This window comes from Chenopodium album, chromosome 12 (genome assembly GCF_948465745.1).
Source record: "Chenopodium album chromosome 12, dcCheAlbu1.1, whole genome shotgun sequence".
NCBI classification, from domain to species: domain Eukaryota; kingdom Viridiplantae; phylum Streptophyta; class Magnoliopsida; order Caryophyllales; family Amaranthaceae; genus Chenopodium; species Chenopodium album.
The window spans coordinates 55,782,595-55,801,026 of record NC_137845.1 but is presented as its reverse complement, the minus strand read 5'-3'; the positions used below and the strand labels follow the sequence as shown (position 1 = coordinate 55,801,026).

The 18,432-nt window shown below is 36.4% G+C and overlaps 2 protein-coding genes across 4 annotated transcripts; one reads left to right on the top strand and one right to left on the bottom strand.

The window, feature by feature from the left end:
• The first annotated feature begins 277 nt into the window (after window positions 1–277).
• LOC145572705 (protein PIN-LIKES 6-like) lies at window positions 278–9,053 on the top strand. 2 transcript variants are annotated; one of them, XM_081631681.1, is made up of 10 exons: window positions 278–472; window positions 686–900; window positions 983–1,062; window positions 1,142–1,388; window positions 1,986–2,177; window positions 4,080–4,154; window positions 7,492–7,592; window positions 8,039–8,091; window positions 8,229–8,417; window positions 8,559–9,053. In XM_081631681.1, exons 2-10 carry the CDS (start codon window positions 712–714, stop codon window positions 8,678–8,680), a joined length of 1,248 nt encoding a protein of 415 aa, XP_081487807.1. In that variant the 5' UTR covers window positions 278–472; window positions 686–711; the 3' UTR covers window positions 8,681–9,053. The 2 variants fall into 2 exon arrangements, with proteins under 2 accessions (XP_081487807.1, XP_081487806.1); XM_081631680.1 differs by having other exon boundaries at window positions 664–900.
• A 636-nt stretch (window positions 9,054–9,689) lies between these two features.
• On the bottom strand, window positions 9,690–18,432 carry LOC145572704 (uncharacterized). 2 transcript variants are annotated; one of them, XM_081631679.1, is made up of 3 exons: window positions 18,298–18,432; window positions 18,017–18,091; window positions 9,690–11,761 (listed from the first exon to the last, which is right to left on the bottom strand). In XM_081631679.1, the coding sequence occupies exon 3, from the start codon at window positions 11,759–11,761 to the stop codon at window positions 10,112–10,114; it is 1,650 nt and encodes a 549-aa protein (XP_081487805.1). In that variant the 5' UTR covers window positions 18,017–18,091; window positions 18,298–18,432; the 3' UTR covers window positions 9,690–10,111. The 2 variants fall into 2 exon arrangements, with proteins under 2 accessions (XP_081487805.1, XP_081487804.1); XM_081631678.1 differs by lacking the exon at window positions 18,298–18,432 and having other exon boundaries at window positions 18,017–18,248.

Genomic DNA, 18,432 nt, shown 5'->3' with positions numbered 1-18,432 from the left:
GAATAGGGTGTCAATTCGGATGATCGGATCGAGTTTGATATGATCGGATCGGGTCGGGTCATTTTTTAAAGTTAAGTCATACTAAATTGTTATGTCTATGTGAGTCCAAATCTGAATTAAATATTTGTCGGATCGGGTCGGATTGAGAGTGCTTTTGACACCTCTATATGGGATTAGTTGAATGATCAGTCCCTTTGGAATAAAAGGTCGGAAGAAGAGAAGGAGACGTGGATGTAAGCAGTCCTAAGCACATTGGGCTTAATTGTAATTGGGATGTCTGTCAGACGTAGTCCTATTCACTTAATAATTCATCAACTCCATCAATCATTAAAATCATAATTAATTTAAAAATCTGATTCCTTGATCGTCTGGGTTTTTCAGCACAGAAGAAGAGAAGAGAAATCATAAGAAAAATTAGATTCCTACTTGGTATATTTCAAGTGTTTTAGAAGACAAAAGAAACCGCAGGCAGGTACATTAATTGCTGAGTCTTGCACTCCTCATCCTTTTTTTCTCCATTATTCCGGAGGAAAAGTCTCTTCCTTTTTCCCAAGACTTGGTTTTTCAAGTCACGGAATACATACATATTTCTTTTTGTCACTTTAATATTTCCAAACAAACAAACAAACCCCAGTTGATTTGAATGTTTGAGAATTTGTGTAGATTTAGAGTTTGAATTCTCCAGATTGGGATTTGATATCAAATCAAAGAATGAAGATGAGAGTGTTGTTGACACAAGTTTTGATGGGGACGGAAGGAGGAGGGCAATCTATGTTGTCCACCATCAAAATTGCCGTGCTTCCCATAGTAAAGGTGTTTACCATGTGTTTCCTGGGATTTCTTATGGCCTCTAAGTATGTCAATATCCTTCCTTCTAATGGCCGCAAATTGCTCAACGGGGTCGGTATTTTTTTTTTACAATTCTCTTTCTTTTTGGTTTAATTTTTACTACGTATTACTGATTTTCTGTTTCTGATTGCAGCTGGTTTTTACTCTGTTGCTCCCCTGTTTGATATTCTCCCAATTAGGCCAAGCTATTACCCTCCAGAAAGTGCTTGAGTGGTCAGATACTTGTTCAATTCTTGGACTTTTGCCAATTTGTATTATTTTAATCTAATCTACTTACGCCCTCCTTATGCAGGTGGTTCATCCCTTTCAATGTTATCCTCGCTACTATTTCTGGCTCACTCATCGGCCTACTCGTCGCCACCATTATCCACCCTCCATACCCCTTCTTTAAGTTCACGGTTGTGCATATTGGAATTGGAAATATTGGCAATGTACCCCTTGTCTTGATTGCTGCTTTGTGTAGAGATAAATCTAATCCTTTTGGCGATTCAGATAAGTGCAGTCAAGATGGAACTGCCTATATTTCATTTGGCCAGTGGGTATGTTTTTATTTTATTTTTTAAATTTGTGTTCAATCAATGCTCTTGTACAAGATTTGTTGTGCACACATGCTGGACTTACTTCCTGAATAGCTGCATTTAGCCTGTAGATTAATAATTAAAGTTTCCAGGAATTCAATAGTTCAAAATTTTTTGATACTTGTTTGTCAGATAAAATCTCTGTGAAGGAATATACTGATTTTTATGATAGTTTCCATTTGTTATTGAATATGTAGTGTTTTTTTTTTTTTTTTTTTTTTGTTGTTGTTGTTGTTGTTGTTGTTGTTGTTGTTGTTGTTTGTAAAGCATTACACCTTGTAGTTTATCTGATAACTTAAAGCGTTTCATAGACAATACAAAAGAACTTTTCAAAGGCTGAACTGATTTTATTGGATTGTTCATTGTTGTTAAAATACAACTATGTTAGCTATTGCTATATGATACCAGTCCAGAATTATAGAAGTGATAGTGATCCCATGTTTCCCTTCAGCTTTACTTGTATTTCATCACTGAAGTGATAGTGATCCTACGTGTTACATTATTTCTTTTCAGCGCCTTTTCAAATACTTAAATCTAGCCGTTTTCCTTGTTTTCCAGGTTGGTGCAATTGTCCTGTATACATATGTATTCCAAATGCTGGCACCCCCTCCTGAAGGTACCTTTGATGTTGAAGGTGGACATCTTCCAATCAAAAGTCAACAGCACAGTGGAAGTGAAACACCAGAACAAGTTCCTTTTCTTCCTCAAGGTCCAGGGCCATTGACATCGCATGTGTCACAGAAAGGAAAGGCAAGAGTCTTTCTACTTTTCCTATATTTTCATAGTTGTACCTCTTTGTGTTTAGCACTTTAACACAGTGATTGTTTGTTTACTGAGAGAAGTTAATGTACCTGCTTCACCTACATTTATATGACTGATTCCACTCTTAATCATATGTTTTTCTATATATTTCCTCCTTTCCTCTGTCTTTCATTGATTTCTGTTAAATAGTTTGACTTAAGTCTCAGTGACTACCACTGTCCACTTATTGTCTATTGCTTTAATCATTTTCCAATATGGATATCAAATCTTTTTAATGTTTGCACTATTTATTGGCAAGGAAACTGTGAATTTGGTGTTGACAATCAGGCTATAATCGTTAAGAACTTGAATTTGCGAAGAACTTTTAATCATGCTGAAATTCTGTTTGCCCTTAGCTCATGATCTTGACTTGCTAATATGTATAGAACTTGTGTTTGCTTTTTTCTGAATTCCAGCTTTATTTTAGGTAAAATCTTCTGGAATAACTGAGGGGTTTATAATCTTAACTTTATAAGTCAGCAACTTACTTTGAAAAGTGTAGCTAAACCCTTTTCAGAAGTGCCAAGATAAATTGGGATTGGATTGTTGAATCCACTAGATCTGTTTGGCTGCTAATAAGTGATAACTCAAGTCTTTGGAGTTTCTTTAGGTTCTCTTTAGTAAACCTGTGCTAAGAATACATAACTAATCTTCCTATCAAGTTTGTATATTTAGAAATGCAGACTTCAAGATATAGTCTCTGAATACTGCTTGAGTGTTCACCTTTGATGGTTGATGGTGTCGTGGTGGAAGTGAATTTTTGTTTTTGGATAGGGCATGTTCGGAATGGGGAAATTTTTTAGGGGTTAATTGAGCCGTGAACTTGTGGTAGATGGGATGAATTAGTGGTGATTGAAGGAGGAGGAAGAGATGAGGAATTTTTATATTCTCAAATAGGGGGTAAATCTCTAAGAAATGGTGAATAGGGGTGGACGTGAGCTGAGTTAAGCGGAGCCTTCAGCTTTATTGAACCAAGAACTTAAACCACTTAGATGAGCTCGAATTAGGGTATGTCCATCCCTAGCGGTGGGGATATGTGACCTTCATTTAAAGGTAACAATATCCCCATGGACCCCACCTCATCCTCCTTTTGGAACCATCTCCATCCATCATCCATCTCTTAATTTGTCATCCTGTAATTTCATTTTCATCCTTTTCTATCGCTTTGCAGAGATAGTAATGTGCACCATTCTGGTTATGCATTTGTCAAAAATTATGCACGGGAGGACTACAATTCTCTCACATACTAGTGAGTTTCTAGTCTCGTGTCTCTATGATAATATCTGATATCCAATTGTATACAATATTTACATTTTTTCTTTCACATGAATTATTTTCTTCTTCCCTAACACAATTATCCTGATCTACTAGACTGATGGGATGACTGTCTCAGCATTCGTTTTGAATCAGTAACTGAGAGTATGGGTTATTTATCTATACAATCTGTTAAATCACAAAGGAAGGACAATTGCTTGTGGACAACTATCATAAGTCCAAATGCAAGAATTGTGACTGAAAAAAAAAATGGTGGCAGTGACTGTGGGGGATTGGGTGGGGGGGGGGGGGGGTGGGGTGGGGGTGGGTTGGGAATTATGACATCCGATTTATACTCAGATTGCTAAAAATTATAAGTAATACAAATGATGAAGATTTACATATCACCTATATTTAAAGTTGACTCAGAATTGTCTCCCAGATACTGAGAGATGTACTGCTTGTTTTCTTTTATTCAAAAAAAGTAATGCTCAATTTAGTGTTCATCCATCTGAATTTAGGAGATGCATCTGCAAACATAGTCTACTGTAGCGGTAATCTCTCTATTTGTACTAAGCTTCAATCCGTTTGATGCAGGTCAAGGAGTTCTTGTTGTTCATATATGATAAATTAAAGCTGAAACAGCTCATACAGCCTCCTATTATTGCTTCTGTAAGTATATTATACCCATCTGCCTACATTAAGTATTTAACTTGCAAATGTTGGTCATTGTTGTGCATCAACGTGTCCCCCCTCCCCCTCTTCCACTCTTTCCCTTACACATGCGTGTCAAATGTAAAAGTGTAATTCATGCTTAATAATTAATGGAAATGACTACCTCGTGAAATAATACTAATATGTCAGTAAAATTCAATTTGATGTTCCATTCTGATATTTTTGTCACTAGAACTCATTTACTGTTTGTCGATCATAAAATTAAGTCTGCGGTCCCTCATAGAGTCATTTCAGGAGGGTAGCTGGAAATTGCTGACTTTTTGGGACAGTGGGACTACATGAGTCCAAGTGGTTAACAAAATTTTACAACAGAATGATAAATGACGTGAATTTTTTCAATTGAAATTCCCTATCTATAATTGCAGCCAATAAATAATCCATGACAACCTGATCAACAAGTAAAATGCCAAGTTCATCTTCATGCAAAGAGAAGATTTGTGCTTTTAGTACCTTATACAATTCATAAACCCCAATTATTGTCTGCTGGAATAGCAGCCACTTCCATAGACAACGCCAACTTATCAATAACTACTGAAACATAAGAAATAAAGAAATAGCGTAGCTATAATGGAAAGTGCTATAGACAACCCATGCACTTTGGCTCTTAGCATATCAATTTAGCTGGTTTACATATACGCCTCACTTCGTCAACTCAATATCACAAAGGGCCTTTATGTGATTGAATAGTGGTTGTAAAGGGTTCCAAACAACATTTTATGACCTCCGGATGCATCCTCCACCATCACTTGAGTTTTCTATATGGGGTGTCTCAAAATTTTCAAAAATGGTCCGATTTCGTGTATTCGACCTACAAGGTTAGGCATCATGGTTTTTCCTAGGTTCTCTACTTGCACCACTAGCCTTTACATGGCCGACTAACGACCATATATGGTTCCAAACAAAATTTTATGATCCCAAGATGCATTCTCTACTATCAATTGAGTTTTTGACACCGGGTTGTGAAATCTTGTTCAATTTCATGTATTTTAGCCTTTAATTTTGGTATCCTGAGAACATTTTTAGACCTAGCAAGGTGGGATTCCCAAAGGACCTCAAGAGGCCTACTTAATGCTTGGAACCTTTTAATTCATGCCTTGGCCCATGACTTTGCCTTCTTCATAATCATGTCTTAAGATGCATGCCTTGCCTTACAGAGAGGATCTTTGGGGTCTCATTTACCGCTCTAGCGCGGTTCCTTTTATTGTCTAATTTTGCCTTCTATCTCTAACGTCTTGGTATTGGATCCACGCTTCTATTAGCACAAATATGAGGACCCTTCTATAATATCTAGGACCAATTATAAAGGCAAAGTAACTTTGTGAGTTACGATTCCTCTTTCTATTGAAGGTCGCTAAACTATTCTAGAAGATTAATAATCTCTTCATGTTGAAAGAAGGATGACCTTCTTTATAGGTCATCGAGCAAATCGTTAAGGCCTAAAGGGCCTTACCATGACTTGCCTTGTCTAGTCTTGGCCATGCCTTGCTCTAAGGAAAGCCAAGATGCTACCCTCTAATGTTATAAATAAGTGTTTTATGCCTTGTCCTCATACTCATGCCCTGTATGTTCGTGTATACCTTAGCCATGATAGTTACAAGATTAGTAGCGCCCAAGGTCCTTGTGCCTTGGCCCTTATATATAGTAATTTCTTTTGTACATATGGCACAATGCTACCCTTTTTTAGCTAATTATAGTTGGTTTTAGGGGGTACGAATTGAAATGATATATTGCTAAATCTTAATAGATCACGCGCCGTGTATGTTATTCCAATGACTTCCTTTATATAGGGTCATTCGACTAACACAAACTCTAATTAAAAGCTAAAGATAATGTCAATAATGTTAAAAATAATACTAGCCCATATAATAATAATGATGTCAATCAACTTGTGACCTTGTGTAATATACAAATGTAATGTCAACCTCCTAATAAACTACTTCTAATATCTAAAAAGATTTATCTTGAGTCTCTTTATTGCATCTACACCAAAACTTAGCAAGATTGTTGTATACTTAAAAATGTTAGTATTTCCGCTCAACCATAGACACACACGCCCACACACATCTACACAAGCAAACAAACAATCAAAAACTTGGGTATGTTACTGCTGAATCCCAAAAATTGGGTGTTCTTAGTTTGTTTATTTTGGAGTGTAATTTTTTACTCCCTTTGTCATTTTATTATGAGCCTATATTCCATTTTGGAGTAATCAAAATTAAGACCATCTCCAGTAAGTCTCAACTTTGAGTATTGAAATACAAAATGAGTTGTTTTTTACCTCCAATGGTGATACCCGACCCACTTCTCAATTTAGAAACTCATGTGAAGTCTAATTTCCTAATATTGAGACTTTCTAAAGTATACTAATGTCACTTTCAATTAAAAATAAAACTTAAATAAATTTCAAAATATATTATAATATTGATAAAGGGCCCACACCTTTTATCAAAAGAGACTCAAAGTTGAGTATCTAAACTTAGATACCAACTTATTGGTATAGATTGCAAAAAATACTCTCTCTCTCCTAAAAATACTCTCTCAAGTCTCACCATTGGAGATGGTCTAAGAGCCTATGTTGTACTTTTTGACAATATTATTCTCTTTTTGATGATTTATCATCTTTTGCTTTTTCTTTTCTGTACTTTTGATATCAATTCTCAATACTTTCTCTCTCCATCTCATCTATAATTCTCAACCACTTTTTCTATCTCTTTATTTCTCTCTAACCCCACATGCATATTTGTACTCACAACTATTCCCTCTGTCACACAATACAAAGCATGTATTCCTTTTTGGGTAAACCAAAATACAAAACCTATTTCTATTTAGAGGTAATACTTTTTGAGAATATTACCTTTTTTCAATGAGTTGTCATTCTTTTTCTTTTTCTTTTTCTTTTTCTTTTTGTACTAATGATGTCTTTTGACGTCAATTCCCAACACTTTCTCTCTCCATCTCTTTAATAATTCCCAACTACTTTTTGTTTCTCTCTATCTCTCTCTACCCCAAATGCACATATGTACTCTCAATCATTGAGTTTAAGGAATCTTCATCCTCCTTAATTCCCGTGAAAAAAACCAAATAGGCTTTGTATAGTGTGACAGAGGGAGTATTAGTTTTAAGGAATCAACAACTTTCTTAATTCCCGTGAAAAAAAAAAAAACCTAAATAAGCTGCTCATAGTAAAAGGATGGAGGGAGTATTTTTTATTTTTCCTCAAGAGTTGTTTGGTCATATTTCTTGTTGAGGTTTTTTAAATGTTTTTATGCTGCAGGTGTTAGCAATTGCATTTGGGTGTGTGCCTTTCTTGAAAAGTTTAATCTTTACAAGTGATGCTCCTCTATATTTTTTCACTGACAGCTGCATGATTCTTGGGTAAGCTTGTTAATCTCTTTTATATTATTTTCAAGGAAAATTTATTGGTATGATAATATCAGCTTCATATTTTTTTTGATTGGAAATTGTTCTATATTAGTTCCACATTTGATTCCCCCCCCCCCCCCCTCTCTCTCTCTCTCTCTCTCTCTCTCTCTCTCTCTCTTAATATGTATCATGGAATAGTAAGTCAGTCAATCAATCAAAGTCTTAATCCCATACGTGGGGTCGGCTATAATGGAATAGTAAGTAATGAAAGTAAAAATAAAACCCTGAATATCTCAGTGACTGGAATTTAGCTTATAAAGGTGTTAAAATGAATATGTATTGCAGCTTCTAACAATCACTCAAGAAAAGTTGATGCTCTTTATAAAATAATAGGAGCTTGTTAGTTGTTACACAAAAATTCTTACATTTGATTTTTTTTTGTTAAATTTTTTTTATAGGGACGCTATGATTCCATGCATTTTGTTGGCATTGGGAGGCAACCTTGTGGATGGTAAGCTAACTTTTTGAAAGTTTTGCGTTTTGCTAATCATTTTCTTATTGGTGGTTCTAAGGACGGGTCTGTCGCCTTTGATTTTAGTTCCAAGGAAATAGTGGGTCAGAACTGAGTTGATGTGTTGTTACATACAGGACCTGGAAGTTCAAAACTTGGTTTTAGGACAACTGCTGCAATAATTTTTGGGCGGTTGGTGTTGGTCCCCCCAGCAGGGCTTGGCATAGTGACTCTGGCTGATAAGTTGGGCTTCCTTCCTGCTGGTGACAAGATGTTCAAATTCGTGCTTCTCCTTCAGCACACAATGCCTACTTCTGTACTTTCAGGTACTTTTTTTAAACAATTTTTAGCACAGTACATTACAGCAGTTGTTTATCATTTTTCAGTAGTGACAGAAAATCTTACTGCCACACTTGTTAGTTTATTGATTTGTTAGTGTTCATGCCTATATTTTCAATGTTTTGTAGGTGCTGTGGCGAACTTGAGAGGATGTGGGAGGGAATCGGCTGCAATACTGTTCTGGGTTCATATATTTGCAATTTTTTCAATGGCTGGGTGGATTGTGCTATACATTCACTTACTCTTCTGAGGATTCAAGATGTCTTTTTTTGCCGAATGCTATCATTTTTTTGACGTCAACTAAATTGGAGAGTTGAGATAATATATGCCTTGTACAACTAAATTTACAAGTCTGGTTGGATACATCTGGGATCGCTGGAAACAGCAAAAAGAGAAGACCTTGTTCATTGTTCAGATGATGCTGGCTGCTAATGGTTTTGGAGAAGCAGCTTTGTACATATGATGCTGGTTATGCCTATGTACACTTTAGCTCAATTATTTGTGGTTTTAAAAATTGTGATTAATCGAGTAAAGTTCATAGTCTTCATACAGTATATGGGGGTACTGGCATATTATATTTTTATTTTTATATTGAATAAAGATCAATTTATCAAAGTTTTACTCTTCTGATCCTTAGTTGCTAATTTATACTCACTTTTATAATCAAATTTAATGTTTTATTGACACGAAGATATTTCAATACGAGTAATTGATTTATACTCCGTACATTAGTCCTAGTAATACAAATTCTCAAGCCACAATTTTCTTATCTCTCATGTATCCCCACTTTAACAAAGAAATGGCTGTTAAGTCTTTTAGTTAGCGGCTATAAAGTTGGTCATTTGGAGTCTCATCATAAATTTATCCTTCAATATCAATGTATCATACATTTTCAAAATGCCTAATTTTGCAAGCTGTGATTTTGTGAGTGATGCGGGAATGAATACATAACAATTTTTAATGTTTTTTTTTTAGGAAACAAAGATGTGAAGACTTCTAAATTGTTTCTTTTTGGTGTCAAGTTCAAATTCTATGATAAATATTTTAAATTTTAATGTTGTTACAGAAATAATGACATAACAATATAACATCTATTCCTTGTACTGTTGTGACTTGTGAGGCCGTGGGCATGTAAATGTCCTTTTTTCTTTTTGGGGTAAAACATAGACTTAAGCAAGCCCATCCGAGAGTGCATGAATGTCATGATCAAATCTTTTTTAAGTTCATTTATTTATATCTATATTCAGTATATTGGATCGCACCAAAAAAAATATTCAGTATATTGAAAGGATAACATGTACTAGCTCTGTTAACTTTTAGTTGAAGTTTGGAATATTTTATATCTCACAAATAATATCCCAAAGTTATAACTAAAAGTTAACGGAGGTAGTAGTATTAGTGTATGACAAACCCTTAAAATTGAGGTCATGTATTCAAGTTTGAAAGAAAAATATAATCTGGATGTAGATAGTGCCACATCCACATACCACATGAACAATGACCAACCCTATTACCCTAACGAAAAATGGAAGCAATGCCCAGGTTTCTTGAGTGAAATAAAGAAATCAGATAGTTTCAAGCTACAGAGCAAATCAATCTTCTATACAAAGACCCTATACAATCAGCAAAATCATTATTTTACAGAACCCTTTCTATGGTTTTGAAGGCTCAGACAGACAGACTAAAACCACCACCACCACCTCTTTTCCTGCTCGTTGCGGGAGCCTGAGCCAGAAGGTTGGATGGGTTGTGGAGGCCAACCATTTGCATTAGTTTGCCCATTTGACCTTCTTCCTGCTAGAGAATTGCCCAACCAAAGCACCAAGACAATACCTGCTAGGCCAACTATAGGAGCGGCTGCTGAGAATAACCACCCTCCCCTCCTACCATTGGTATGTGAAAAAATTGCCGGAGGACCTACATCACCCAATGCGGCAACAAAATCTTGAGATTCACCCATTTCACTTGTATCAGTGGCAACTGACAAACCATCATCCCTACCCTCCTGCTGCTGGATTTCAGAAATATACATTCTATGGCTAGTGTGGCGCTTGCCTCGCTCATACTCTCTGTCATCGGTTGGGAGTTCATATCGACAAAGGGGGCAAGAATTCCTTGCACTCAACCACGGCAATATACAGGATGGATGGTATAGGTGAAAGCAGGGCAGCTGATTCACTTTAGTGCCAATCATCAGCAAATCTTTACAGATTGCACAAGCCAAGCCATCAGGTTTCAGATGCTCATCAGTAATGACTACGAGGGGCAGTTTATCAATGAAAGACACAGCTGCAGGAGGTGCTCCTCTTCTTGCATTATCAGTCTCGGTAAGATGATCAAAAAATTCTTCAAATACTAAAGAATCAAGATAATCTGCAGGATCACCATTATATGGTGCTTCACCAAATACTTCCATGCTTGCAGGGATGCTGGGAATCTGGCGGTCCCTAACTTCCCTAATTCTCCGGCGAATCATCCCCTCAAACTCAGAAGAATCTGTTCTACTATGTTCAACAAAATAATCATTGCCGGCATTTGAGTCAATATGAGCTCCAATTTCACGAGGCCTAAAAGTATTCTCCTCAGCATCAACTTCTTCCCACTCACCATCTTCATCCTCATCAGAATTCCAGTGCACAATACCAGCATGCATTGGATCAATATCAGTGTCACTGTCAATATCACTTCTCTCCATAGATTGGACATATAAGTCTATGTCAAAGTATGTATGGCCATCAATTGAAACACCAGAGTCACCTTCATAAGTACTAAAAGACAGAGCATCACTGTCACTATGATAAATCCTGTGTCCACCAACGCTGACATTAGATTCACTCTCTCCATAAAACGAATCGGAGTTGAATCCTTCACTTCCTGTATCAGAAAATAGTCTCCGCCATCTACTAGAACCATTAGGTGTTGTATTAGAACTAGCCGGCTGCAGTACCATCACATTAGGATCAGTATCTCCACGAACATCTTCATGCTCAGGCTCAGTATGTCTTGCTAGGTTAATTAGTTGTGAGAACTGTTGTGAGAAATTTTCAATCGCCTCAGAACTTCCATTAATTGACCTTCCTCCAGGGACCCGTCTTGGAAGAGAGTTGTGTGTTGGGGTGCCAAAATCTTCATCCAGCAAAAATTTACAGTCATCACATATTTTGACACTTTGGAGACCACTATTATTTTCATCCTCCAATGATAGAGTTCTTCCACAAAGACCACATGCCTCAGGCATTTCTACACAATCATTTGTCAAGCCATTATTGATGTGACCAAGCAAATTGGAATGAGGTGATACTAGTGAATTAGTTTGCAAGTCCAATTCCATCTGTAGGCATATAGGGCAATTCAAAATCAATATAAAGGTAGATGAACATTAGGTAATATTCATGAAAAAGGTTTAAAATGTGGGAGGGCACATATTATACAAACAAGATATCAAAAGACCTTAACTACATGAAAAATTGAGAATAGAAATACAGAGATCAAAGAGAAAAGTTTTCAGAAAAAATATTTCAACATATTTTAAAAAAGAATGAGCAATTGAAAGCTTAAAAGACCAATTAAAGCATCAGGATCGTAAAATGTCATAATAGGTGGACAGATAATACTTTTAGAAAATAGCACATCAAAAGTCACTCTGCTTCTTATCTATCTATTGTTTTAATTCCTGGCATGCTAATCAAGGAATCCTATAATTGACTAACATTTTCCTTCATATTACTCCAATAACGAAACACAAACAAATAATAATTAGGGGAGGAGGAAAGGGTAAAGTTGGAAAGGAAAAAGGCATAGAACCATTGTACTGAACAGTAAACAAAATACTTTTTTTATTTCCCCATAGAAAGATGACTAAAACTTCCCTTTATATTTTACTCCATTAACAAAACATGAATTAAATGATGATTATGGGAGGAGGCAGGGGTAAAGTTGGGAGATAAAGGCCACACAATGTTCCATAGATTCTGAATTGTAAACAAAGATCTGTCAAACAAAATACAAAAATGCCGAAGTGAGTAGAACATCACTCCACAGTAATTCATTATTAAAGGGATCTGCGGAAGCACCCAAATAGATTGGTCTGGAGTATGTAGAGTAAAAAAGGCAGCTTTCTACTTTCTAATATGGAAAATCTGTGATGCACCATAGCAGACCACCTGCAGAATCACATATGTGAGATGCCAGAAAAGACAAACAGGTAATAGAGAAGAAATTGCGGGCAGGCAAAGTGACTGAGCTGCCAGAGAGGACAAAGAAGATCCGAGCAGGTGTATCATCCTAGGAATTGATGTACTCGTAATAAATAGCAAGGAGAGGGCATTGAGAAGTGAGACCTAATTTTGAGTGTACTGGGAGAGTATGAGAGCCTCTCAAAAGCTCACTGCTATAAATTTTTTTTTGTAAATATTGATCAAGAAACCACCTTACTCTAATTATCTAATGGCCTGTTTGGTAGCCGGTAGTAAATTGTGGTAGTGGGAATCAATATTAAGTGTAATTTAGTATGGACACAACCAACAATCTCCACGGGAAAACTTTTGCATTCCCCAAACTTGTGTTTCTTCATATTTTTCCATTAATCCATTTACCACTTGGGAAGTGGTACTAGGTGGGAATGAAAATTTATGAGGAAAAATAGAAAAATTGGGATCATCTTGATTGATTATGGGAATGAATGTTGATTTTCTTTTCAAATTTACATACAAATCTATTCCCATTACCTTTGTTTATAACCGGTTACCAAACAAGCCGTATAATTCCATCTTTCTTCATATATTGCTGTCTATCAGTATTGCGTAAATGCAGGGAGGGAAACTGATCTGTAACAAAATCAGAGAGCAATACAAGAATTTGTCACAGAACCCTCTACCTACCCAAGACTGTCCAGAAGAAGTCAATTTTCTAGCATTTACTCCTTATTTTCCTAACATTTTCTTCTCTCTTGTACTCTTGTGTGACTCTCACTCTCTCATTCTCTTATTCTTACTCAACCTTTTACAATGGCTTTTCCATCTCCTTCAGCCAGTCAATCTTGCCTACTCCTCCCCAATTATCATCATTGCCTTCCCCTCCAATAGGTTGGCAAGCCATTATATTATGGGTTTATGAGAAGATCATCGTATTTCAGTATTTCACTTAAAAATTCTGCCACCAAAAGCCATATGCACCAACCCATGAGGACAGTCAAGATACCACCCTTGCCTCCCAATCTAGACACACAAACCCATGAGTATAGTCAAAATTTTACCCTTGCCTCCCAATCCGAGCCACAAAATGAGCTATTTCCCCAAAGGAAAGAGCTTCTAATTTTAAAAATCAAGCATAAAAATGTCCAGATTTGAAGTCAAATCTAAAAGGTCCAAACTAACAAAAGGGTAACAAATCCAAGATCCAAATTTGGTATCAAAGCTAATTAAAACTATACTTCGTGTATGATTTCTAAATAAATATCCAGAAAGATTACTATTCAAATATAAACCCCAAAAAAGTGCAGAATAATAAAACTGTCGCAATATACAAGAAGGAACCAAAAGTATTAGTAATTTTTTTTTGTTTTTTTTAAAAAAAGTCTAACCCTCGATGACTCAATCACATTTTCCAATGAGGATCTAATGCCACCAATACAGAATCCTTAAATATAATACAAGAAAAATCCCTAATACAATAGTTCCAACAGAATAAATAAATAAATAAATAAAAAAGGCAAAACTGGCCTAAACAACACGAACTTTTAACAAGGTGTACGTAGCAGCATGAACTTTGACTAGTAGTTATAAAAGCACAAACTTCTTCATTTGGTGCACAAAATATCATAAATGAAACCTGGCACTAGAGATTCTATCGGAGAAGGGAAATCTTTAATTTATTTATTTTTTGGCCAAATTTTACCTCAAATTTGGCCCTTAAGGTCTAAATAAATCCCAAGACCTTAACCAAGGCATTTTATAGCATGCAAATCGCTGCATTGCAAATTTGATCTTAAAATTGATCCTTTAAGGATAAAATGACCCCCAAACTCTTAACTGACTAGTCCAAAGCATTTTTTTTATAATAATATAATATTAAAGGTTCTCCATCTCTGACAAAATCTCCGATACCAAGTTTTATATTTTGTGCACCCAATGAAGAAGTTTGCGCTGCCATGGCTACCGGTTAAAGCCAAAGTCAAAATTCATGCAGCTACATACACCTTGTTAAAAGTTTGTGCTGTTAAGGCCAATTTTGCAAACAAAAAAAAAAAAAAAAACTAATTTAGATATACAGAGTTGTTGAGCACAATTTAATCTTACCAAGCTTCCACAATTCAAAAGGGTATTATTTGTGAGGCATAAAATATTCCTTTTTTGCGAGTAGAGCTGTCAATTCGGGTAAACGGGTCGGGTTTGGGTCGGGTCAACTCGGGTCGGGTCAATTCGGGTTAATGCCGTAACCTATGCGGGTCGGGTTCGAGTTGGGTTATGCTTGAGTCGGGTCACGCCGGGTCATACATCTTATCGGGTTAATAACAGGTCGGGTTACATTTGGGTCGGGTGAACAATAGGTTGGGTTTAATTCGAGTTTTCACGGGTTAAAACGGATTAGGGTAATTCTCGGGTTCGAGTCGGGTTCAGTTCAAGTCAATAATTTGCAAGTTAGAATCAGGTCAGGTCATTCTCGGGTTTGAGTCGGGTTTGGTTCAAGTCAATAATTTGTGGGTTATAATCAGGTCGGTTCATTTTCAAGTCGGGTCATTCTTGGGTACAAGTCGGGTTCGGTTCAAGTCAATAATTTGCGGGTTATAATCAGATTGGGTCATTTCCAAGTCAGGTCATTCTTGATTTCAAGTCGGGTTATGTTAAAGTCAATAATTTGCGAGTTACGATCAAGTCGGGTCATTTCCAAGTCAGATCATATTCGAATTCAACTAACTATAAATAAATAATTATCATTTTTATCAAGCTAATTATTTCCTTTGTATATAATTTATATGGCAACATACTAGGGAACTATAGTTTATAATTTAGGAAGATCAGATAATTATCTCCTTTGACCACACAACAAATATATACTATATTTAACTCTTAAATTTGGGGATGATGCTCCTTTCTTTTGCTGGCCTGGACCGCCTTAGTCTCCCTAGACAAAATGCTTTGATCAACAATAATAAGGTGATCTAAATTGGATTTAAGGTGATTTGAAATCGGGTCAGGAACAATTTGGGTTGAATTTAGGACGAGTCAATAACAAGTCGTGTTGATTTCGAGTTGGGTTAGTAACAGATTGAATTTTTGGGTCGGGTTAGTAATAGGTCGGGTAAAATTCGGGTCGGGTCAATAACAAGTTGGGTTGAATTTGGGTCGGTCAATAACAAGTCGGGTTGATTTCGGGTCGGGTTTGCAACAGGTCGGGTTAAATTCTGGTCGGGTTAGGAACGGGTCGGGTTGAATTCAGGTCGAGTTAGTAACAAGTCGGGTTAAATTCGAGTTTTGATGGGTTAAAACGGGTTTGGGTCAATTTCGGTTCAAGTCGAGTTCGATTCAGGTCAATAATTTACGGGTTACATTCGGGTCGGGTCATCTCTAGGTCGGTTCATGTTCGGCTTCGGGTCTCACATACTCGGGTCAACTCGGGTCTAGGGTTGGTTTCAGGTCGGGTTTAGGTCACCATTTTTTAGGGTTCAGATGCGTTAGTTAATAATCGGGTTTGGGTCGGTATTTCGGGTTGGGTCAGCTTTTGACAGCTCTAGTTGCAAGTAATATGTTTTGGAGTATATTTTTATGATCACCAATTAAGGGATGAAGATGTGAGAGGAGGTGAAAACCAAACGATATCAAGGAGAGAGATTAAGGAAGGAGACAAGAACAACGTGCAAACTAAAAAGACAAGAATGATGAGAGAGACTGTGATGGATTCCAATATTGGCATCCAAGGTGTTACCTATGGCATCTATAAGCAATAATACTCAAACTCAACTAGAAGTGTCAAACACGAGTATGTGTCCCAAGTGTCAAACACATTTATTTTATAAAATCTTTGCATGATCTTGGCCAAGTAAAGTATCTAAGTGTCATATTAACGCTTGATTGTTTAGTATCTAACCTGAGTAGTTGGGGTGTTTAGTGTTTAGCATGCGAGAATGGGTGTTGGAGGAGTAGAGGGTGGGGTTAAGAATGCAGAATGGTGGGTGAGAATTCATGACAATAAAATAAATCCCTTATTTGGTGATTGGAAAGAGTATGTTAGGATTAAACAACAAATTCACGTATATGCCCATACTAAACATGCCTCTCCCTTTCTCCTCCAAATACTCCGACCCCTTTCCCCCTTTAGGTAATAAAATGGAGGGAACTATGATAATAGAGATTGAGAGTTAATCTCTCATTCTCTTAAAACAAACATAAGAATTTATTGAGTTGTGATATAAACTCACAACCTTTCCTTTACAATGTGTTTGGATAAATAAAGGGGAAGGAGAAGTGGAGGGGAAGGAAGAATGGTGAGTTTTCCTTCCAAATCTCTCCTTTGTTGGAGACTAGGAGGGATCAATTTCTTGCAATTTAATCCCTCCATTTCTCTCCCCTCTAATTCCCTTCCTTCCCATTTGTTATCCAAATGAAAGATACCTCATCTCTCCATTTCCCTGCCCTTCCTTTTCCCCCCATTTCCTTCAATCCAAATACACCGTTGGTGTTCATAAGACAAACACCCTCCTATAGGTGAAGTGAAAAGTCAAAATAGCATATTCTACAAGATTTAAAGAAATAGCAATAATGCTCCTCGAAATTAATGAGGAATCCCTTAGGATGTTTATAAGTCAAATTGAGGAAGAGCTCATTGAGCATGAGTAGCGAGCATCATTGTTATCAAAGCTGAACATATATCACAATCTCAAATAAAGATTGATTTTTGAGAAAAAATTTTGGGCTTGCATGAGTTAATAACCATTTGGGCGAGTGTTTTGGACTTGCTATTTTGCAAAAGTTCTACTAATTGCCAATTGCAAATGGAGCTAAAAGAGTCTTCAGTGACAATATTTTAGCACAAGACTGAATAAATGATGCATCAAGGATGAATCTTTAGAAACTTAAACAATTAGAGTTGGATGAAAAGGATCCTTAAAGGGATTAGTTTATAATGCTATCAGCTTTACCAGATCAGACTAGAGAGCCTCCAACAGCCCCTGAGAATGATGTCCCTGATGTTTGAAGTAGGTAACAAAGACAACATAGTTAATGGACATAATCTGGTTTCTTAAATGATTTGACTTGGACAAATAGCAGAAGATATACACTACTACGATACGAAGTTCCAGTATATATTAAGTGTGACTATATACAAATATATATAGCGCGGCTTATAGGGTTGATCCCTCTTATGTAATACACACTCCTTTGTTGTATGTATACAGGTGATTATGAGATATGTTTGCCCATTCCAACAAATGCAAGGGGTAATCTTTTTAATACTATACTTGTGAATTACTTCGTATAATAATATACTATTCCAAAATAAATGAGATTACATGTTCTTAAAAAGAGTCAAAAATAAAGATTTGTAACAGAATGGAATCAATCAATACAAGATAATTGAATATTATTACCTGCTAATGGTGATTTATGAGGAAAACCGCTTCTTCAAATCAAAGAAAACTCCCAATCTACCGCAGTTGGCAAAGCTGAGTATTTGTTTCCATCCCAAAAATTCATTGCAACCAACATTTTCAATCAATTAATCAATTAGCAATGAGCAATTAATCAATTATGTATTTATGCGCGCCTCTCATTGAATCGGGGTTTGGGAAAATGATAATAAAACCTAATAAGAGCAAATGAAGCAGGCAATAAAATAAAATTTATAAAACAGGGAATCAGAAAGTCTTACAGACGAATAGATCTTCGGCTTCAACACAGAAAAGGGACAAAGATGATTGCTTTTACTCATTGCCATTTTTCCGCCTTTTCACTTCAATCCACCTAACCACAGTCCACAACTGCTAGCCCATCAACTAAAGTCAAG